The sequence below is a fragment of the Gorilla gorilla genome, chromosome 23 (genome assembly GCF_029281585.2).
Source record: "Gorilla gorilla gorilla isolate KB3781 chromosome 23, NHGRI_mGorGor1-v2.1_pri, whole genome shotgun sequence".
In the NCBI taxonomy this organism is placed as follows: Eukaryota; Metazoa; Chordata; class Mammalia; order Primates; family Hominidae; genus Gorilla; species Gorilla gorilla.
The window spans coordinates 39,367,129-39,389,995 of record NC_086018.1 but is presented as its reverse complement, the minus strand read 5'-3'; the positions used below and the strand labels follow the sequence as shown (position 1 = coordinate 39,389,995).

The window sequence follows — 22,867 nt, the reverse complement described above, 5'->3', positions numbered from 1 at the left end:
ACTGACTACTGTTCAGCAATGAAACTTAACAAAGCGGCTGGGTGTAGTGGCTCATGCCTGTAATTTCAACCAACACTTTGGGAGGCCCAGGTGGGAGGACTGTTTGAGGCCATGAATTTGAAACCAGCCAGGGCAACATAGTGATACCCTGACTCTACAGAAAAAAAAAAAAAAAATTTATTTATTTATTTTGAGATGGAGTCTTGCTCTGTCACCAGGCTGGAGTGCAGTGGCGCCATCTCGGCTCACTGCAACCTCCGCCTCCCGGGTTCAAGCGATTTTCCTGCCTCAGCCTCCCAAGTAGCTGGGATTACAGACACGCACCACCATGCCCAGCTAATTTTTGTATTTTTAGTAGAGTCGAGGTTTCACCATGTTGGCCAGGATGGTCTCGATCTTTTTTTTTCTTTGAGACGGAGTCTTGCTCTGTCGCCCAGGCTGGAGTGCAGTGGTGCAATCTCGGCTCACTGCAAGCTCTGCCTCCTGGGTTCACGCCATTCTCCTGCCTCAGCCTCCTGAGTAGTTGGCACTATAGGCACCCACCACCACGCCCGGCTAATTTTTTGTACTTTTTAGTAGAGATGGGGTTTCACCGTGTTAACCAGGATGGTCTCAATCTCCTGACCTCGTGATCCACCCACCTCGGCCTCCCAAAGTGCTGGGATTACAGACGTGAGCCACTGCGCCCGGCCTGTAAAATACCATTTATGAGACAACTTTGGAAATCTGAATGTTGATGGATTTATTGTCAACTTTAGATGTAAAACTAGTATTTTCGTTATGTTTTTTTAAAAGAACCCTTATATTTTAGATACATATTGGAATACTTATAATTTGATTGAAAATAACTGCTTCTGAGTTGAGAATTGTTGAAGCTGGGTGACGGTTACATAGAGGTTCATTATAGTCGTCTCTTACTTTTGTATTTTGTTTGAAAAAATTTCCATAATAAAAAGAAAAAAAAATAGAGTATGAGAACTTATTGGGTGTGGATTCCTGGGGTGACATACCAACTGGCAGGAGCTATCAGCCTGTATGCCTCAGAGACTGCAGAAAGCTTTGCAGAACCCCTGAAACAGCAGCCATGTCTCCTTTGGTAGGTTCGCGTCCAAGGAGCATGAAAACAAACACCCAGAAATAAAATGTAAAAGGAGGAGGAGTAAGGACAGACTCTGAAGATGATGTCTGTCCTGGCCAGGTGATGGGAATGCTTTCTTTTTTTTTTTTTTTTTTTGAGATGGCGTCTCACTCTGTTGCCCAGGCTAGTAGGTAATGGAGGTAGCACTTGAATACTGCTTATGCCCTGGCACAAAGAAAGCATTCCCCACTTTGGGAGGCCAACGTAGGTCGATCACCTGAGGTCAGGAGTTCAAGACCAGCCTGACAAATATGGCAAAACCCCATCTCTACTAAAAATAAAAATCGCTTCAATCCGGGAGATGGAGGTTGCAGTGAGCCAAGACCAGCCTGACAAATATGGCAAAACCCCATCTATACTAAAAATACAAAAATTAAGGCTGTGCGTGGTAGCTTACGCCTGTAATCCCGGCACTTTGGGAGGCTGAGGCGGGCGGATCACCAGAGGTTAGGAGTTCGAGACCAGCCTGGCCAACATGGTGAAACCCTGTCTCTACTAAAAAATACAAAAATTAGCCAGGCGTGGTGGCTGGTGCCTGTAATCCCAGCTACTCAGGAGGCTGAGGCAGAGAATTGCTTGAACCCAGGAGGTGGAGGTGGCAGTGAGCCGAGATTGCTCCACTGCACTCCAGCCTGGGCAACAGAGCGAGACTCCTTCTCAAAAAAAAAAAAAGAGCAGCACTGAGGAAATGCAGAATGGGATTTCTATCCTGTAATGCCGTGGCCTGGAAGGTCCTGTCCTGACTGTTTGCAGCACAGCAACCAACAGAAGGGTTCCAACTGCCAGTGACATGACCACTATTTTTATCTCCAGCCTCGGGGAACTGTGTGGAAGGGTGGGGAGTGAAGAGTTTCTCCACACTGCAGCCCCACCAGGACCTCCCCTCAGAGAAGGGACTCACTGGGTACATGGACACAAGCAGCCCTCAGTGGGAAATGGACTTCCCTGGATGGGACAGGTGGCCCTCCTCGATGGCCTTTCACCAACCTGTGCTGGACACGGTTTCAGAGGGCTGAAAGATGGCAGTGGAGGAGGATGGTGGGGATGCTGTGGAAGAGCTGGCAGACTCCTTCCCTTCTAGCTCTGCTACAGGCAGCAGCAGGTTGTGGGCCAGGTGGGTGGGGCTGGCGGGGATGCCATTCTCCAGCAGGAACTCGTCCAGGTCCATGTACTCCAGGTGGAAAGATTCGCCATCATATGGGATGGTCTTGTCCCAGATGGGTGGCATGAGGGAGGCTGAGACAGCCATGGTGCTGGCGGCTGCGGCCTCGTCCTCCTCCAGCTTTTCCTTCCCCTTTTCCTTATCTGCAGAAACAAAATCTGCGATGAAATACCACACAGGAGAGTAACTCAATCCCAGGAAGTGGGCAGTGAGCCTCACAGGCCTGGCCCATCTTTCTCAGAGTCCCGATTCCAACCCATGCATTTCAAGAACCCACTCTATTCTCCAGTTCGAATCTCGCACTTGAACCGGGCCCGGCTGTTTTCCTTTAGACACGGCATCCCATCCTCATCCATGCCTGGCCTTCCCAGAAGGCTTACCATACTCTGAGACCTTAAGCAGTCATAGGGTTAATTCATTATTTAATTTTATTTTATTTTTTATTATTTTGAGACAGTATTTTGCTCGTCGCCCAGGCTGGAGTGCAGTGACCCAATTTCGGCTCACTGCAACCTCCACCTCCTGGGTTCAAGCGATTCTTGTGCCTCAGACTCCCGAGTAGCTGGGATTACAGGTACGCACCATCATGCGCAGCTATTTTTTGTATTTTTAGTAGAGATGGGGTTTCACTATGTTGGCCAGGCTGGTCTCGAACTCCTGAGTTCAGGTGATCCACCCACCAAAGTGCTGGGATTACAGGCATGAGCCACTGTGCCTGGCCTGTTTTATTTTATTTTATTTATTTATTTGAGACAGAGTTTCACTTTTGTTGCTTAGGCTGGCTTACAATGGCGCAATCTTGGCTCACTGCAACCTCTGCCTCCTGGGTTCAAGCAATTCTCCTGTCTCAGCCTCCCCAGTAAACTGGGATTACAGGAGCCTGCCACCATGACCAGCTAATTTTTTGTATTTTTAGTAGAGATGGAGTTTCACCATGTTGGCCAGACTGGTCTCAAACTCCTGACCTCAGGTGATCCACCCGCCTCAGCCTCCCAAAGTACTGGGATTACAGGCATGAGCCACCATGCCAAGCCTGTTTTATTTTTTTTTTTTGAGATGGAGTTTCACTCTGTTGCCCAGGCTGGAGTGCAATGGCACAATCTAGGCTCACTGCAACCTCTGCCTCCCTGGTTCAAGCGATTCTCCTGCCTCAACCTCCTAAGTATCTGGGATTATAGGCATGCGGCACCACGCCTGATTAATTTTTTTTGTATTTAGTAGAGACTGGGGTTTCAACATGTTGGCCAGGCTGGTTTCGAACTTCTGACCTCAGGTGATCCACCTGCCTCGGCCTCCCAAAGTGATGGGATTACAAGCGTGAGCCACTGCACCTGGCCACAGGGTTAATTCAGAATAGCCTGTAGCACTGGCCAGGTGCGGGGGGTCAGGATTGCAATCCCAGTACTTTGGGAGGCCCAGGCGAGTGGATCCCCTGAGGTCAGGAGTTTGAGACCAGCCGGGCCAACATGGTGAAACCCTGTCTCTCCTAAAAATACAAAAATCAGCCAGGTGCCAGGGGCGGTGGCTCACACCTGTAATCCCAGCACTTTGGGAGGCTGAGGCAGGTGGATCACCTGAGGACAGGAGTTTGAGACCAGCCTGGCCAACATGGTGAAACCCTGTCTCTACTAAAAATACAAAAATTAGTTGGGTGTGGTGGCGGGCGCCTGTAATCCCAGCTACTCGGGAGGCTGACACAGGAGAATCACTTGAACCTGACAGGCAGAGGTTGCAGTGAGCCAAGATCATGCCACTGTACCCCAAGTCTGGGCCACAAAGAGTGAAACTCCGTCACAAAAAAACAAAAACAAAAACAAAATAGGCTGTAGGATTAGCATCTGCAGGAGAGAGACTACAAGGAGGGAAATGGAGTCTCTGACCTTTCCTGATACCTTAGCTTAGAAAGGGCTGAGATCTTCAGGCCAAGAACTTTTGTGTTCCCCTGTCCTGTTCCCTCCAGTTATGCTTCTCCACAGCAACCCAGCCCAGGGAGGAGTCCCATTTTTGCCACTTGCTGTTTGATGTGTGACCTTAGCCATGTTACTTAACCTCTCTGAGCCTTAGTATCCTCCACTGTACATAAGGATAAAGCTGTTTCTTTGGTGAAGATTAGAAATAACTTTTTTTTTTTTTTTTTTTGAGAAGGAGTTTCGCTCTTGTTGCCCAGACTGGAGTGCAATGGCGCGGTCTCAGCTCACCACAACCTTCGCCTCCCGTGTTCAAGTGATTCTCCTGCCTCAGCCTCCCAAGTAGCTGGGATTACAGGCATGCGCTACCATGCCCGGCTAATTTTGTTTTAGTAGAGACAAGGTTTCTCCATGTTGGTGAGGCTGGTCTCGAACTCCCGACCTCAGGTGATCCACCCACCTCGGCCTCCCAAAGTGCTGGGATTACAGGCATGAGCCACAGCGCCTGGCCAGAGATAACATTTGAAAGTGTCTTTACAGCCACGCGCAGTGGGATCACGCCTGTAATCTTAGCACTTTGGGAGTCCGAGGCGGGCGAATCACCTGAGGTCAGGAGTTTGAGACCAGTCTGACCAACATGGTGAAACCCCGTCTCTACTAAAAATACAAAAAATCAGTCAGGAATAGTGGTGCATGCCTGTAATCCCAGCTACTTGGGAGGCTGAGGCAGGAGAATTGCTTGAACCTTGGAGGCGGAGGTTTGTAATGAGACGAGACTGTACCACTACACTCCAGCCCGGACAACGAGAGCGAAAGTCCGTCTCGAAAGAAAAAAAAAGTGTCTTTACAGTGTTCCTGGCACACTGTAGGTATCATTGTTACTGTGGGCTCATTGAAAGTATGAACTGATTTATTTCCAGATCTCAAGGGCCCAACAAGGGGTAGGCAGACGGTGGACTATGGGAAAATATATATACTAACTGTAGAATATTGGATTTGCAAACAGATTCAGGTTAGGTTTATTAGAAAGGGCCTGGAGCTGTCTTTTCAGGACCCTTTTCAGAGCAACCATTTCAAGAGACCTTTATCCCTGAATAAGCAGAAAAGACTGAAGGCAGGTTTTCTGGGAGGAAGGAGAGGGGTGGAGTTGAAGAAGAAAGACTGCTCTTATTCAAAGGAAAACTAATCAATTAGTGGGGACTGGATCTACCCAATTGTCTCAGTCACAAAGTTACACATGTGGATATCCAAGAGAGGGCAATTAAAAAAAGAGAAGAGAGCGATGTGACAAGGTTGGAGCTAATCAGGGAAGTGGGAGATAAAATCATGACAAGCTCATGATGGGTTTTCAAAATTGAGGGAGACAATTTTGAACTCTGGATTTATAAGTGAAAAGGAGAAATCGAATATGATTAAGTTGGAAATAAACCAGCCATGCATGGACTCCCAGACCAAATAGCAGCTTGTTGGTCCAATAAAAATGAACACACCCAGTGAGTTAAGAAGGTGGAGGTTTTGACAAACAACTTGGTCATGGCTTTCTAATACAAATTAATCTGAATTCCTGCAACTGCTTTCTATACCAGGCTTTGGTTTAAAACCAACTGAGAAGTAAGAAAGTCAAGCCTTGGTGGGCTGGGTGGGCCAGATGGCCTTCCTGCTCTCCTCCCTTGAGATCTGGACTCCTCACTCTGTTCAGAAATGACTGTGACCCATGTCGGGTGGGGTCATTTGGGATCAGAGGCAGAAGGCAGGAGATAGAAAAGCAGCCATAGTGAAAGACAGGCAAAAATAAGTTCCAGGTTTTGCCTGGCCTAAGCAATGAAGGATACTTTAAATCAGTGTTTTTGTAAGGTGGAATTTTAAATTATAAGAGATAAAGGACTAGTCCATCACTCAGGTCATGCAACAGTGGCTGCCAGCGTGATACAGTAGAAAGAGCACCAAACTGAGCGTCAAAAGGTCTAGCTGTGTGACCTTGAGGAAGCACCCTCACCTCCCTGAGCCTCAATTTTCCTCATCTGGGAAGAGGGGAGAATACCCTCTAGGACTGTTAATGAAATAACATGATGTCAGCGTGCTTTGCGAGCACTCTACGAATATCGGGTAGAATTCTTGTTATGGATGGTTATTACCTGGTAATTTCAAACAAGAAACTGTCAGATGTGTACACCTGTCCCTGCAGCTTGTCTCAGCCCCAGATTTGGAACAAAGCACTGTCTCAAAAACAAACAAAAGGGTTTGTGCACATGAGGTCCCAAAGCAGGAGAAGAGAGGCTGGCCTCACCTGATGTGCTGAAGCTATTTATAACTCAACAGTGACAGCCACAGGGATGGGAGCCTCAGCACACACCCAGGAAAGGAAGAGAAATGGCATTTAAAAAAGGAAAATCCATTCCCCAGGCCAGACAACTCTCGAAGGCCTATCCCTTTCCCAAACCCTGAATAACTGATGGCTCTTGGAAATGCAAAGGTCTCACACTCAAAGTATACCTCAGTGCACCCACAACCCCACCACAGGCGGCCCTCCTGCTGCTCCCTGCACCCCATCTCCCAGGGCGAAAAACACGGCCAGACCTGCTTTCCATATATGCCCCAGGGACGTTCGTGGCCTAGGCAAAAAGATGAAGCTCAGTCCTGCCGCCGTGGCCCCAGAATCTAGGGTCAGCCCCAACCAACCAGGCGAAGGGCCTCAGTGGACTCATCTGACCCTCATCGTTTCCCTGCTTGGCCCAAAACTCCCCTCCCAAGGCGCCTCGCACTGCTCGCCCACACCCCCCACCCCCACTCGCTCAGCAGAAGCCCCGCAACAGAAAGGTTCCCGCTGGACCTAGTAGCTGGGGCTACTCACACCCAGGGAGGAAGCCAGGTCCCCCCGGGAGGGGTAAGGCCATGTACATTGACAGTCCGCTACCCTAGGCCTGCGCTTCCTAAACTTTGGTGTACTTGGAAAATAATGGGGGTGCGGTGGGGTGCTCCTTAAAATGCAAGACCCCTGTCCCAGTGACCGCAGATTGGGTGGGGCGCAGGAACCAGCATTTTAAACAGACATCCCGAGTGACTCCGATGCAGGTGGCCCCGGGGGAGGGGCCCTGGAGAGCGTCATTTAAGTGACTGCTCCCGATCCCCTTCCGCCTCCTCAAAACCCCTCCCCACCCTCTCCCGCCAGACCCACCGTCTCAGCTCGCCCCTGACCCTCTGTCCTCAGCCCCCCGGCCTCGTCCTCCAGGCTCCTGGTCATCCCGGCCCCATCCCCCTCCGCTGGACCACTGCTCCCTGACCCACTGCCTCCCCGGCCCCGCCCTCACGAGGCCCCGCCCCTGTATAAGCCCCGCCCCCAGCCCGCGCGGACCACCCCTCCGCCCTCACCGAGGCGCGCCTCGCGCGGGGGGTTCTCCATCAGCTTCTTCAGGACCAGGGGGAAGGACCCCGACAGGCCCCTTTCCCCAGCTGCGCGCCCCGGCCCCGGGCCGGGTCCTGCCTGCGGGTCCACAGGCGGCTTCTTTCCGCCGCCCGCGTCGGACATCGTGCCCCGGACTCGGCTAGCGCGCTTCGCCTCCCCCGCCCGCCCCCCGAGATGGGCCGGAGCCGTGCGACCCGCTGCAGCTGCCGACACGGGCAGCTACTGCGCAGGCGCCCAATGGCGCCCCCGCCTCCTTCCATCGCTACCCCGCCTGCGGACCGGCTCTGGCACATTAATTATTTATGAGGCCAGGCCAGCTTCCCTGGATCGTGGCTCTGGATTGGTCCAGCCTGCGAGAGGGGCAGGCGCAGATCCTCGGGCCGTGATTGGCCGGGCAGCCGGGATAAGCTAGACACGTGCGGGGCCAGGTGAGGACCCTCGCGGAGGCCCCGCCCCGCCGCCCCTGTGTCCCCTGATTGGCGCCTGCTGGAGTCTTTGTGGTGGGCCTTTCTCGGCGCGGTCCCTTCCCTCCTACCAGTGTTCCCCCTTCACCGCCCTCTTCATAACCCCTGCCCTCCCCAACCACCGCAGCCTCTCCCTCTTGTCCCCGACTCGCAACCTTCCCGACGCGCCACCGAAGAGGGGCGGAGCTCGGAGCGGCCAGACCGGCCAAAGGGACCTATCCGAGCTCCTGCTCGCGCGGCGTGGCCGCCTCCCGCGGGTCACGTGGAGCCGCAGCCGAGTCTGGTCGCGGGGGGAGGGGGCAGAGGAGGAAGGCGCGGGAACAGCCAATGGAGGGCGGGGGCGGGGCCCGGGGCGGTGCACGAGGCGCCGCACGTGCGGCGCTGCGGCGGGGCGGGAGGGGAAGGGAGGGACGGGTCTTTTTGTTCTGGGGACTCTGCCCAGGGTCGCGGGGCAGGGACGCAGAGCCTAGCCCGCACTTCTGCTCCCACGCGACCCAGAGGTCGCCTGAGGGCAGGGCCGGGGACCGCGACCTGCCAAGTCGTAGGGATGGCCTGAGCAGGCTTGGCCGCCCTAGAGCGGGGTGTCGGGTTGCCCACGCATCCAGATAAACACTAGCGTGGAGGGAGCATTCCTGAAGCTTTGACCTGAGCCAGGGCCCGAGTACATGTTTCCGCCCTCCCACTTACTAGCTTATGACCTTGGGAAAGCCCGGTTGCTTCACTGGAGCTTGTTTCCTCGGCCATAAAATTAAGAGGTTGGGCTAGAGAATCTCCACAGTCCCAAACAGATGTGAAATTCTTTTCCTTTCTAGAACTCTCCCTTCTTTTATCTAGAAAACAAAAACCTCCTTGACACCAGGTACCGATGCCACATTTTGTGGGAGAACCACCTCCTCTCTTAAAATATAAAGCCTCCCCGGGAGTTCCGCAGAAATCTGTAAAAATGTAATATGTGGAGCGGTACACAAATGGAAAGCTGCTCCTAAACAGCGCTCAGAACTTTGTACCTCTTTATAGTACAGATCAGACTCCGCTGCAAACCCAGGCAACATTAGACTCCCCGCTTAACTCCCGGAAGGCAGAGAGCTTGGCTTGTTTATCCAGCATCCCTACAGTGGCCCAGCCCTTCTAGCAGGAGGGGTTGGGGGGGTGGTATAGTGATAGTCCTTGGTTCAGGGGGTAGATGCATGATCCAAACACCCACAGCCAGCTAAAAGTTATCAAGCTGATGCAATCAGAATTTTGCTGGGGCTGGGCTTGGTGACTCACGCCTGTAATCCCGGCTTTGGGAGGCAGAGATGGCGGATCACCTGAGGTCAGAAGTTCGAGACCAGCCTGGCCAACAGGGCGAAACTCCGACACTACTGTAAGTACAGAAATAATTAGACGGGCAGGGTGGCTGGCGTCTGTAATCCCAGCTACTGGGGAAGCTGAGGCACGAGAATCGGTTTGAACCTGGGAGGTGGAGGTTGCAGGGAGCCGAGATCGCGCCACTGCAGTCAAGCCTGGGCGACAGAGGGAGACTCCATCTCAAAAACATAAATAAATAAAAATAATTTTGCGGGGGGGTAAGGAGGAAAAAGAAGTTGGGTAGCTGACCAGGCCTGGAAAGCAAGAGATTTGAAGGACTTTGGGTGGTGATAGAGACAGGATGATGGGTCTGATTCCAAAATTCAGGCTCTCACTGCCACTGTAATTGAACCTCAGTCATTTTCTGAATCTGATGCCTCGATTGCTTTACCTTTTCAGGCCTCCTTTTCTTTTTCTTTTTCTTTTTTTTTTTTTTTTTTTTTGAGACGGAGTTTTGCTGTTGTTGCCCAGGCTGGAGTGCAATGGCGCGATCTCGGCTCACCGCAACCTCTGCCTCCCAGGTTCAAGTGATTCTCCTGCCTCAGCCTCCCGAATAGCTGGGATTACAGGCATGCGTCACCACGCCTGGCTAATTTTTTATTTTTAGTAGAGACGGGGTTAATTTTGTATTTTTGGTAGAGACGGGGTTTCTCCATGTTGATCAGGCTGGTCTCGAACTCCTGACCTCAGGTGATCCACCCGCCTCGGCATCCCAAAGTGCTGGGATTACAGGCGTGAGCCACCGCGCCCGGCTTCTTTTCCTTTTATGCCAAATGGAGTTAGGGCAGGCTCTACCTTATGGTGTTTTTTTGTTTTGTTTTTTGTTTTTTGTTTTTGAGACGGAGTTTCGCCCTTGTTGCCCAGGCTGGGGTGCAATGGCGGGATCTCGGCTCACTGCAATCTCTGCCTCCTGAGTTCAAGCGATTCTCCTGCCTCAGCCTCCTGAGTAGCTGGGATTGCAGGCGTGCACCACCACGTACGGCTAATTTTTTTTTCTTTTTTCCGAGACAGAGTCTCACTCTGTAGCCTAGGCTGCAGTGCAAATGGCGGGATCTCGGCTCACTGCAAGCGCTGCCTCCCGGGTTCCCGCCATTCTCCTGCCTCAGCCTCCGGAGTAGCTGGGACTACAGGAGCCCGCCACCGTGCCCGCGTAATTTTTTGTATTTTCAATAGAGACGAGGTTTTACCGCATTAGCCAGGCTGGTCTCGAACTCCTGACCTCAGGTGATCCACCCGCCGGGGTCTCCCAAAGTGCTGGGATTACAGGCGTGAGCCACTGCGCCTGGCCTACCTTATGGGGTTTCTGTGAGCCAATTTGCGTAGGCGCACAGTTGCAAACCTTCGACAAATGTAGTTTTCATAATTTTCCTAAAACTGGTTGGCATATCCATTATCCCAGAGGTTAGTGTGGTGCCTGTGTCACTCTCTGTAGTGAAAATAGTTAATTGTGTACAGAAAATTTGTTGTGTTGTAGAATTGTTAGTGAGAATTCTGTGTGTGGCGAAACTTAAACATCTTTAGGGGAAGCTAACCTAGACAAAGGACATTCCAAGGAAACTGATTAAACCAATACAGGGGCCTGGCGTGGTGGCTCACCCATGTAATCCCAGCACTTTGGGAGGCTGAGGCAGGCGGATCACCTGAGGTCAGGAGTTCGAGACCAGCCTGGCCAACGTGGTGAAACCCTGTCTCTATTAAGAATATAGCCGGGCACAGTGGCTCACGCCTGTAATCCCAGCACTTTGGGAGGCCGAGCCGGGAGGATCACAAGATCAGGAGATCGAGACCATCCTGGCTGACACAGTGAAACCCTGTCTCTACTAAAAAATACAAAAAATTAGCTTGGTGTGGTGGCGGGCACCTGTAGTCCCAGCAACTCGGGAGGTTGAAGCAGGAGAATGGCGTGAACCCGGGAGGCGGAGCTTGCAGTGAGCCGAGATTGCGCCACTGCACTCCAGCCTGGGCGACAGAGCGAGACTCCGTCTCAAAAAAAAAAAAAAAAAAAAAAAAGCAAAAGTTAGCTGGGCGTGGTGGCGAGTGCCTGTAATCCCAGCTACTTGGGAGGCTGAGGCAGGAGAATTGCTTGAACGTGGGAGGCGGAGGTTGCAGTGAGCCGAGATTGTGCCACTGCACTCCAGCCTGGGGGACAGAATGCGACTCTGTCTCAAAAAAAAAAAAAAAAATAGGAAGCTTTTTAAAAAACCTGCTAGTTTGGCCATGAGGAGACTTGATGGCTTAGAATCATACCTATATAGTCTCATGGCTAATACGACATTACTGCTGGGAAGAAAAACCCATTCTCAAAGTATTAGACGATGATTAATGATAACAGTGGAAGGTTCTAACACGTGTTTATGAGAAAGATGGGATGTAGTAAGAGGAAGTAAAGATTTAGATTTTCTTTTTTTAGCTGTAGTTATCCAAAATGAATAATGCCTACTCCACTCATCTCCCAGCCTGGAGCAGCTACCCTAACAGGCAAGTGACGCTGGTGAGAAGTGAGACCAGCGGGTTAAGCCTCCAGAACTTGGTGTTCATGTACTGACACTCCCCAGAGAGAGTTTTTTCCCCTGGATAACCAGAGGGTAGATGATGTGTCACAAATACTGCAGGAGCGTTGCAAACACGTTCTCTATCGTGCTTAATTGCCAGCTGTGAGGGGTTAGCTACATCAGTTTACAGCATTAAACAGTGCCATCCTGGAGGTGGGAGCTATTATGTTCTCCTCTTCATTCTCCACCACAGCAGCCTCTCTCTACCTCTGTCTCCTATCACTAAAGTGGGAATATTGGTGTGACCTTGCCCCGTCTTAGTGGAGGAATAAATGTTGGGAGAAGTAGTTAGCTAATTTCCATAGTTTGTGAGCCCGACAAAGAAATAAACCCCATAAGAAGAACATGTTATTACACGATTAAGACTTTAAAGGCTGAGAGATTAGAGAGGCTTTTCAGGGGGAAAAAAGAGAGAGAGAAAAATAAAGGTATGGTGTGGAACAGCAGCCCAGCTTGGGCAACATAGTGAGACCTCATCTCTACAAACAGTAAACAATTAGCCTGATGTGCTTGCCTCAGCAGCGCAAATACTAAAATTGGAATGATACAGAGAAGATTCGCGTGTCCCCTGTGCAAGGATGACATGCAGATTCGTGAAACGTTCTGTTTTTTCAAAGAAAAAAAAATTAGCTGAGTGTGGTGGTGCGCCTGTACCCCAGCTACTCAGGAGGCTGAGGTGGGAGGATTGCTTGAGCCCAGGAGATCAAGGCTGCAGTGAGCTGTGATTGTGCCACACTGCTCTCCAGCCCAGGTGACAGAGAGAGACCCTGTCTCCAAAAAACCAAAAACAAGAAACAAAACCACACTGGTTTCTTTAGGGAAGCATGGGTCCTGGGGCAGCAGTGACTTTGTGGAGAGGCCTTCCTCAGTTTCTGACCCAGCCACATGGCCATGGGCAAGCGACCTCCTGTCTAAACCTCAGTTATTTTCCCCTTGGAAACAGAGATGGATACACCCGCCTCACAGGATGGTTGTGAGGATGACCTGTGATGTGCAATGCCAAGTGCCCACCTGGCACGGTGTGCAGTGTGGAGTGGGTGGGTACCCACCCTTCCCCTTCCGTTCAAGCTGTGTTGGGTCAGGAGTAGAATTATTTTGGGTGTGAGGACAAGGCTGTGGGCCTGAGGGTGGGTTTAGAGTCTAAGCTACAGACAAGATTGGATGTGAAATGTCCATTTTCCAAAGCTGGACGACTGGCTGTAAATTCTAGTCACGACTGTTCCAGAAACCTGCTAACTAGCCCAAGTTAAAAACTTTGTTCAGGCCTGGCACGATGGCTCAAGCCTGTAATCCCAGCACTTTGGGAGGCTGAGGCGGATGGCTCACTTAAGGCCAGCAGTTCAAGACCAGCCTGGCCAACATGGCAAAACCCCATCTCTGTGAAAATTAGCCGGGCATGGTGGCAGGCACCTGTAATCCCAGCTACTCTGGAGGCTGAGACAGGAGAATCAGTTGAACCCGGGAGGCGGAAGTTGCGGTGAGCCGAGATTGCGCCACTGCACTTTAGCCTGGGCCACAAAGCGAGAGTCCATCTCAACAAAAAAAAAACAAAAACAGAACAAAAACTTCGTTCAGTTGAGCATATGCAGAATAAGTGATTTTCATTAAGCCATTTTGCCAATTTGGATTATTTTTACTTAAACTTGAAGTTTAGAGGAGCTAAAACTCCCAACACAGGAGCCTTTGGCCAGATACCCTATAATGATCTCTTTGGCCATATATTCAGCACCTAGTAGAACAGTCCCACTCTGTTTTCTGGCTTACTGAAAATGGGACTTGGGCCTGGGACGTGTGAGAGCAGGAGGGTGATAAGGCTTCTTCCATTGAGCTCTAAGAAAGCCCGGTCATCTGTGTCTTTTTCGCAAATCAAATGCAGGAGGGCACGATGCTTTGTTCAGGGTAATAACCCAGTAAAAATATACCTTTTTCTCTTTTTTGAAAAAATCCCCACCCTATCAGTAAATATTTGTTGGCTTGCTTTGTTCTTGGTGCTAGTAGGACAGTTAACCAAACCTTTCAGAGCTAAATGATATGCATTTGGAGCAACTTTTTTTTTTTTTTGAGACAGAGTCTTGCTCTGTTGCCCAGGCTGGAGTGCAGTGGCGCAATCTCGGCTCACTGCAAGCTCTGCCTCGTGGGTTCACACCATTCTCCTGTCTCAGCCTCCCAAGTAGCCCGGCTAATTTTTTTGTATTTTTAGTAGAGACGGGGTTTCACTGTGTTAGCCAGGATGGCCTCGATCTCCTGACCTCGCGATCCGCCCGCCTCGGCCTCCCAAAGTGCTGGGATTACAGGCGTGAGCCACCACGTCCGGCCGCGTTTGGAGCATTAATAACATCGAATAACAGGCATTGTGTTTGATTCACAATTGAACCTGGAACAGCAAACATGAGCCATCCTTTGGCAAGTCTGCCCGCACAAGCCTTGCCAGCAGCTCTCCTTTTTAGCCCACATACCTGTGCCTGGGCTCTGTGGTTTGTACCCTCCTTGGTCTCAGTGTGTTCCAGGGGAGAAGTGGTGGGTGGAGGCTCTTTACTGATTCTTGCCCTCCTCGTCAGTACTCTCAAAAGTGCTAGTTTCCTGTTTGTCTTGCATTCTGTCCCCTACCAGGGCTTGGTCTGCAAATGGAGAGCTCCCTCAAGAGTGCCCTTTCCAGAGAGAAGCCCTCACCTCTGCCCTGTGTGATGTCTCAGAAGCCACTACCAGATAGCCACGGTTTCTGCAGTCAAAGCCGTGCTGGAGGGGACAGAGGTGGGCCTCTGGAGCCAGACCCCCTGGGGCTGACTCCTGCTTCCACTTTAGTCGGCCCTTGAACAACAGGGGTTTGGACTGCATGAGTCTACTTACATGTGGATTTTTTTCAACAAAAGTTACACTAAATTTGCCTGCCTCTCCTGCCTCCCCTTCAACTTCTGCTACCCTTGAAACAACAAGATCAACCCCTCTTCTTCCTCCACCTCCTCCTCTTCCTCAGCCTACTCAATATGGAGACAAGGCTGAAGACCTTTACAATGATCCACTTCAACTTAGTTAAGATTCTGTTATGATTTTCTTTTCTTTTCTTTCTTTCTTTTTTTTTTTGAAACAGTTTTGCTCTGTCCCCCAGGCTGGAGTGCAGTGGTGCTGTCATAGCTCACTGCAGCCTTGAACTGCTGGTCTCAAGCAATCCTCCTGCCCCAGCCTCCAGAGTAGCTCGGATTTCAGGTGTGCACTGCCTTGCCTGGCTAACTTTTTTTTTTTTTTTGAGACAGAGTCTCGCTCAGTTGTCCAGGCTGGAGTGCAGTGGCGCGATCTCGGCTCACTGCAAGCTCTGCCTCCTGGGTTCACGCCATTCTCCTGCCTCAGCCTCCCGAGTAGCTGGGACTACAGGCGCCCACCACCACACCCGTCTAATTTTTTTTGTATTTGCAGTAGAGACAGGGTTTCACCATGTTAGCCAGGATGGTCTCGATCTCCTGACCTTGTGATCCACCTGCCTCGGCCTCCCAAAGTGCTGGGATTACAGGCGTGAGCCACCACGCCTGGCTTGTCTAGCTAATTTTTAATTTTTTTTGTAGAGACAGGGTCTCACTATGTTGCTCAGGCTGGTCTCAAACTCCTGGGCTCAAGCACTCCTCCCACTTCAGCCTCCCGAAGTGCTGGGATTACAGGCGTGAGCCACTGCGCCCGGCCATGATTTTCTTAATAACATTTTATTTTCTGTAGCTTACTTTGTTGTAAGAATACAGTATATAGGCTGGGCGCGGTGGCTCATGCCTGCAATCCCAGCTCTTTGGGAGGCTGAGACAGGCAGATCATGAGGTCTGGAGTTCCAAACCAGCCTGGACAACATAGTGAAACCCTGTCTGTACTAAAAATACAAAAATTAGCCGGGTGTGGTAGCATGCGCCTGTAGTCTCAGCTACTCGGGAGACTGAGACGGGAGAATCGCTTGAACCCTGGAGGCAGAGGTTGCAGTGAGCCGAGGCCACACCATTGCACTCCAGCCTGGGTGACGGAGACTCCGTCTCCAAAAAAAAAAAGGCCGGGCGTGGTGACTCACGACTGTAATCCCAGCACTTTGGGAGGCCAAGGCAGGTGGATCATGAGGTCAGGAGTTCAAGACCAGCCTGGCCAAGATGGTGACACCCCGTCTCTACTAAAAATACAAAAATTATCTGGGCGTGGTGGTGGGCGCCCGTAATCCCAGCTACTCAGGAGGTTGAGGCAGGAGAATTGCTTGAATCTGGGAGGCAGAGGTTGCAATGAGCCTAGATCACGCCACTGCACTCCAGCCTGGGCGACAGAGTGAGACTCCGTCTAAAAAAAAAAGAAAAATACAGTATCTAATACATATAGCATACAAAATATATGTTCATCGACTGTTGATGTTATCTGTAAGGCTTCCCATCAACAATAAGCTATTAGTGGTTAAGCTTTTGGGGAGTCAAAAATTATATGCAGATTTTCTACTGCATGGCGGGGCAGCATTCCTAATCCCTGTGGTATTCAAGGGTTAACTGTATTTCTTGGTGACCTTGGACAAATTGTTGAACTTCTCTGTACCGTGGTGTCCGAAGTAAAGTAGTCCATTTAGGCACAGTGCTAGGACACCACCTGGCCTATAGCATGTGCTCGGTCAAAGTTAACTCTACTGTAATTCCTGCTTGGGTTGTTCTGGGGATACCTAATTTCTCCCCACCAGCCACTTCCCCAAGAATAGTGAGTGTGGGGGTCCTTACAGACAGGGAGATGAGAGCGTCACTCCTCTTTATGACCATCAAAGCTCTGCAGGTGCTCGCCCTTCGGGTCTCTCCAGCCTCACCTCGTACCCCTCTCCCCTTCGCTTGCTTTCTGCAGCCATGGTGGCCTTTTATTCCTCAGACCGGTTTTCTTTCCTGTCCAAGGAAGGGCCTTTGCAGGTGCTCTTCCCACAGCCTGAAAGTTCCTCGGGTAGCTGGCTCTTCCTCACCCTCCAGGCCTCCAGGCCTCAGTTCAAATGCCTCTTCCTGGGAGAGGCTGGTCCTGACCACCACCACCTCCTATCTAAACACAGTGGATTCTCTCTCCCCTCTAGAATCCAAATGCCAGGGGAGCAAGAGTAGAGTTGGTTTCATTCACCCCGGGCTCCCCAAGCATAGCAAACGCTCTGGAAGCACGTGATGAGTGGCTGCGTGACGAAGAGCTACCACCCGAGACATGGTACCCACATGGGTACCCACCCTATGGGTAGACACGAGCCTGGTGTCAGGAGGAAGAGGGTTTGAATGCTTCAACAACTGTGTGGCCTTTCCTCTCTCTGAGCGTCGATGTCCTTATTCGTAGAGTGGATGATCATACCTTCCTTGCAGAGCCATTGCACAGATAGTGACATAGGCACACACAATACAGTCCTGGCTCACGCTCAGGAGACAGTGGCTGTCAAGTCAGGAGCCCGTCCTGCAGCAGCCTAGCCATCTGGAAGGATCACTCCTCGACATGCCGTCAATGCCTGGCACTTGGTAAGAATGAGTTTCTCACATTTCTCTGAAGGGGTGGGGTGGGGGACAGGTAGAGAAGAAGGCTCTGGGCACCTAGGGTGGGAAGGAAGAAGAGAGAGACTGGCCCTGAGGGTAGCCAGTGCCTCTTTGTTCATTTTCTCACCAGAATAACAGGGGAAATATACCATTTAGAAAGAGGCAGTGAGGATTAAATGAGCTAGCATATCCAGCACATAGAAGGCCCTCTCCCCATCCTCGTCCCTGAAAGCAAACTCCTCGATTTCTCAGTTTTGCTCTGGTTCCCAGGCTGTGCATGGAGGCAAACACAGGGCCCTTCACTCAGGCCAAGCTCAGGAGAGCCCAGGCTGCACCGAGTCCACCCTCTCGGCTCATTTCCCTCAATCCACCAAGAGGATGACACCAAGGCCCCCTCCTGTACCCCTGCCTCTGCCCCAGCAAGTCCTACTGAGATCCTGCCTGTTATGAAATGGGGCTGTCCCATTGGGTGCAGGGCAGATGGAACCATGCCTCTAGGAGCCTCAGCATGTGTTTCCAAGGAGACAGCCGTGTGTGTGTGTGTACACACCAACTTGTACCATCCAGTTCTTCAAAGGAAGGTGGAAAGAAGGGAATGAGGGTCAGGTTGCAAATGGGATGTAGGTGGAAGACGCATGACGCCAGGCCATGCTGCTGTTTGCCTTTCACAGAAAAAACCAGCACAGCATCTCACGGTTTGCAGACACTTTCACATGGGATAACTCACTTAATCTTGGCAACAAGCTCATGGCACAGATATTCTTTTCCGCTTTTTAAAGTCTGGAGATGGAGAGAGGGGGCAAGTCCCAACCAGTGGGTTGTAGAATTAGGATTTGTGGCCTGACTCTGATCATAAGCCCCCTGCTCTCTTCCCAGGGCCACACTGCCTTGCCTAGAAAGGATTCTAGATCAGGAGTGCCCCTATGTGGGGATGCCGCCTGCCCAGCCCAAAGCAAAGGCCTTGTTCAGCCTTTGAGGTGTATGTTCCGGCTTCACAACTCCCTGAAACGGAGGCCTGAGTGACCAGAGATAGCAAGAAAATGGGAGGAGGTGTCTCTAAGCATGGCCAAGACCCCATGGGAGAGGGAAGTATAGGGTATAAAATGCTAATCATATGATTTAGAGACACAGTGTCTTTCCAGAAGCTGGAAGAGAAAGACGTTAAGAGCTGGAGTGAGCAGTCTGGAACAGAATCAACTCTTGGAAAAGTATCCTTGGGAGACAGGGTGGGAGTGAAGACAGGAAGAGTGGTTTTCAGGATTTAGGGCCCAGGGACATAGAGGGGAAACTGAGTCAGGGCTTGGCTACAGACCCACCCTTTTGCTGGAAGTGGATTTCTCTGCCAAAAGAGAAATTATTTGAACTCATGGCCTAGAGTGAAGGCCACCAAGCAGCCATTGTCGTTGGAAGCCAAGGGAGTCTGGGAGCTGGTCAGCTCTGGTGGAGAAAGTCTGTTTATCCAGGGACAGGAAAGAGGCAAGGTCTACACGGGCTGGGCTGGGAGGCCCAGGGGCAGCACGAGGGAGAGGGACCCCAAGTCTGGGTTTCAAGGGGCATCATTGAACTAGAAAACGGAATGAGGCTGGGTGCAGTGGCTCACGCCTGTAATCCCAGCACTTTGGGAGGCTGAGGCAGCTGGATCACTGGAGGTCAGGAGTTTGAGACCAGCCTGGCCAACATGGTGAAACCTGTGTCTACTAAAAATACAAAAATTAGCCGGGCATGGTGGCAGGTGCCTGTAATCCTAGCTACTCAGGAGACTGAGGCAGGAGAATTGCTTGAACATGGGAGGTGGAGGTTACAGTGAGCTGACGTTGCACCACTGCACTCCAGCCTGGGCAACAGAGTGAGACACTGTCTCAAAAAAAAAAAAAAAAAAATGCCAGCACAGTGGTTTACACCTGTAATCCCAGCACCTCGGGAGGCTGAGGCGGGCGGATCACGAGGTCAAGAGATAAAGACCATCTTGGCCAACATGGTGAAACCCCGTCTATACTAAAAATACAAAAATTAGCCTGGCGTGGTGGCGGGCGCCTGTAGTCCCAGCTACTCGGGTAGCTGAGGCAGGAGAATTGCTTGAACCCGGGAGGCAGAGGTTGCAGTTAGCCGAGATAGCACCACTGCACTCCAGCCTGGCGATAGAGCAAGACTCTATCTCAAAAAAAAAAAAAAGGGGGGAAAGAGAAAATAAAAGAAAGTGGAGTGAGAGGCTGCACGGAGCGGAGAGCATGGGGAGAGCACACCTGGAGTTTCTCACACTCCGCAGGCTTTCCTGTACACTTCCCTCCCACTGGAGGCGAGATACGCTCTGCACATGACCTAAATGTGTGCCGAAGCACAGCCATTGGGCAGGAGAAAGAAGAGAAAATGGGGAGTTTGTAAACAGTCCTCCAAAGAGATAACTGCCCCCTTCCACTGGACGGGAGCAGCAGGAAGTCCACCAAAGCAAGGGCACGCGGGCCTGAGGGCATCCCTGTTTTCTGGAGCACCTGGCCTCCGTTGTCTTTCTCCAATTCACACCCAAAGTCAGAGCAGTGGCAGATGGAAGAGAAGCCACTTCAACAACTACTTAAGTACATGGTCCCTGATGGCAAGTAATTCTGTAATCATTCTGTGTGGTGGCTATACCCTCTTTTCAACAAGGTCTATTGCTTTTCAGGTAGACGTTTCTGTTTATAAATGGTCTGGAGATTCGGGCGGCTTTGGGAAACTGATTGCAGATTAGGGGGCAGTAATGTGCTGCGGTCGTTGTGAGTCCTGTGGCTCTTCAACCCTCTTCCCCTCATTTTATCTAGCAGTTGGCTGCTGGCATGTGTCAGTCCTGTGGGACCTCATGCTTCTCACTCTCAGTGAGATGCCACATGAAGTGACAGGAGGTGACCCAAGACTGGCCCACACCCCTTGGACCTGCCCAGCCATGCTGGACTAACTAATTCTCGGCCACAGCTTGCCAGTGCTCGGCAAAGCTCTGCCTGAAACCTTGGGCGGTCCCCTATGTGCCAGGCCCTGACTTTGCTCATCCACAGTGAGGGAGGGGGACTTTTCGGCTATTGCAGGGCTCTGCAGACCAGCTGGGAGCCAGAGACCGGCAGCTGCTGCCCCACTTCAAAGGCCTTGTTATCCTTATCTGAAGAGCAGTGCCCCGAGTCGCCCCTGAGAATCCTCCCTGCCCCACTGGCAGCCTCGCCCTTCATGTGTGTGCTGGGGGGCATCCTGGGACACCTTGGGGGAGCCAGGAGGGACTGTACCACCCTTCCTGGGTTCCTGGACCAAGGAGGGGACCCTCTACCTTAGCTTTTGGAAATGTGTTCAGCTCTGCCCACCCACACAGGCCACTCAGAGATGCCAGAAAAGTCAGCTGTGGCTTGTTTGTGGGTGTGGACTCCAAACGGGGGCAGATCCCTTGGGCTGAGTTGCAGAGGGCTTTGCTGAGGAGGTGGGCTTCTCATGGTAAGCAACTGGTGTCCCCAGTGCTAGGAGGCCACGGGAGCGCCTTCTGTGACACTCATCTCAGAGGGTGGCCCGGACTGTCCCACCATTTGACAGCATGGGGTGTGGTCGGAGGGGCCTGAGCCCAGAGCTGCGTGCGAGAACTCCGGAGCCCCTGCCCTAAGCTCCCAGTACCTCCTTCCCCGTTCGGGCAATGTCTCCCTAGGGATGGAAGCTGCCGAGCCTCCTTCCCTGGTTTAGCACGAGCAAACCGACACCCAGCTCCAGAGGGGTGAAGGGAGGCCGGGGGCTGTGGGATCTGTCTCCTGGCTCTGGTCTGGGAGTGGGCTGAGAGCGTCCTGTGGAAGGAAGAAGTCCTGCGGGGACAACCAGGGCCACCTGGTGATGCTAGCAGGTGCTGGCACAGCAGGATGAGAGGGAGGCCTGAGAAAGGTCCCCTGAGAGGACACCCCAGGTGCTCAAGTCAGACTCAGGCAGCAAAGGCCAGCTGGGCCCCTCTAAAGGCAAGGAGGAGTTGGAGCCCTGGGGACCTGGGGGTGACCTCTGACTTCTGGGAACGGAAGAGATTTGGAGAGAGATTTATCAGTATTCTCCGCCAAACTAATCTGGCCATGGGGTTCCCAGGCAGGACTTGGGAGACACCTGGTGCTGGCCACCAGGTCTGCCCCTCGGTCCACGCCCTCCTCTCTCCTCCCTCGAGCGTGTTTTGCCTGTGGTATCCTAGGAACGCAGGGCTTCGAGCCTTGTGGTCCTGTTACATAACAGTTTCCATCCCATCCATGAGTTCAGCCCTCCGGCAAGCGGGAGCTGCAGCAGGCGCACCGAGGAAAGCCTCTGCTTCAGACCCAGGCTCCTGCTGCCCAAATCCACAGTCCCTGCCGCTCCTCTGCCACCCCCAGCGTACAGGGGGAGGGAGCTTCAAAAGCAGTCAGCATCCAGCCAGATTCTTTCAACAGGACCCCCTGTCCTGTCCTGGTCCCACATGAGCACAGCACCTGTCAGTGGCCACACACTGGCCATGGCTTCCCCAAATCCAGCAGGCCTAGGAGACAGTCCCAGAGCCAGTGTGACACATGCGTCCTCGAACCCCTCTCCGCACTCTGCACCCTGAGACCAAGGGCACGCCACTGCTGAGACCCTCCCTGGCTTGGAGATGCCTGTCCTGCCACTGTGCCTGTGGCTGCCCCCTCGCCCCCTTGAGTACCTGGGCAGCCAATCAATGCAGGTCACCTGTGCTCCTACCTGTTCTCTTGTCTGGCCAAGGCAGAGAGTGCTCCAGCAGGGACTTGAGGACCTCAGGCATGTCCATGGCAGGGGCCACTGAGAACCAGTCGCAGCTCACACAGCCCAGCAGGAGGTGCTTGCTCCAGGGAGTTCAGAGGCAGCTGGAGAGGCAGGGGCCGGTCAAAGCCGCAGGCTAGGGAGGCAGGCGGGGTGGGAGCCTTGAGGCAGCCAATGGCCAGCACCAGTCCCGGCCCGCCCGTCCACCCCCGGCTCGGCCACCTGCCAGCTCCGGCTGCAGCCAGGCCTTCCCTTCCCGCTGCTTGGCAGGGCGGGCCTGGCCCTGCGCCAGCTGCAGCACGTGGAGCTGTCGCGCCAATCCTCTGACAGAGAGCCCAGCCTGTTATCTAACTTTGGAAAGGGAAGTTCTCCCCCAGGCTGGGAGCCATAACTGGGGCTGCCAGGTGAGAATGGTAAGCTCCACGCCCACAGCAAGCACGCATCAGCATGGAGGTGCCCTGGAGGCCCAGGCACGCAGTGGAAACCATCCCGGGCTGGGACCTGAGGCTCCAAGAGAAAAGGAGGATGACAGGCAAGGACAGCACCTCAGGCAGCCCAGCACAAGACACCCTGTGTTGGCAGATGCAGGGATGCGGGCGGGCATCATGCCTTCACCTGTGCGCTTGTGAGCCTCAAGGGCTTGTGGCATGTTTTGATGCTGTGTT

General features: G+C 52.4%; 2 protein-coding genes, 1 long non-coding RNA gene and 1 other non-coding gene across 5 annotated transcripts in view; 2 read left to right on the top strand and 2 right to left on the bottom strand.

The window, feature by feature from the left end:
- TEF (TEF transcription factor, PAR bZIP family member) overlaps positions 1–22,444 on the bottom strand; it is a 32,595-nt gene extending 10,151 nt beyond the window's left edge. The window contains exons 1-2 of one of the 2 annotated variants that reach the window (XM_055374743.2): positions 22,164–22,444; positions 2,126–2,443 (exon numbers count right to left, since the gene is read on the bottom strand). In XM_055374743.2, the coding sequence (XP_055230718.1) occupies positions 2,126–2,443; positions 22,164–22,230 (385 nt within the window). In that variant the 5' untranslated portion in view covers positions 22,231–22,444. Of the gene's footprint in view, positions 1–2,125; positions 2,444–7,576; positions 7,879–22,163 lie in introns of those variants that run through there. The other variant, XM_055374742.2, reaches the window with a different exon arrangement.
- On the top strand, positions 8,460–14,856 carry LOC129529523 (uncharacterized). The gene is made up of 2 exons (XR_008675064.1): positions 8,460–9,440; positions 14,587–14,856. It is a non-coding gene; the product is annotated as an uncharacterized lncRNA (long non-coding RNA).
- LOC115931989 (U6 spliceosomal RNA) lies at positions 12,483–12,589 on the top strand. The gene has a single exon (XR_004068380.2). It is a non-coding gene; the product is annotated as a U6 spliceosomal RNA (small nuclear RNA).
- Positions 19,339–20,683, bottom strand: LOC129529645 (uncharacterized). The gene is given in 3 exon segments (XM_055375382.2): positions 19,339–19,626; positions 19,629–20,039; positions 20,647–20,683. Coding segments are annotated over 3 exon segments (708 nt in total). The 3' UTR covers positions 19,339–19,366.
- Positions 22,445–22,867: the final 423 nt, after the last annotated feature.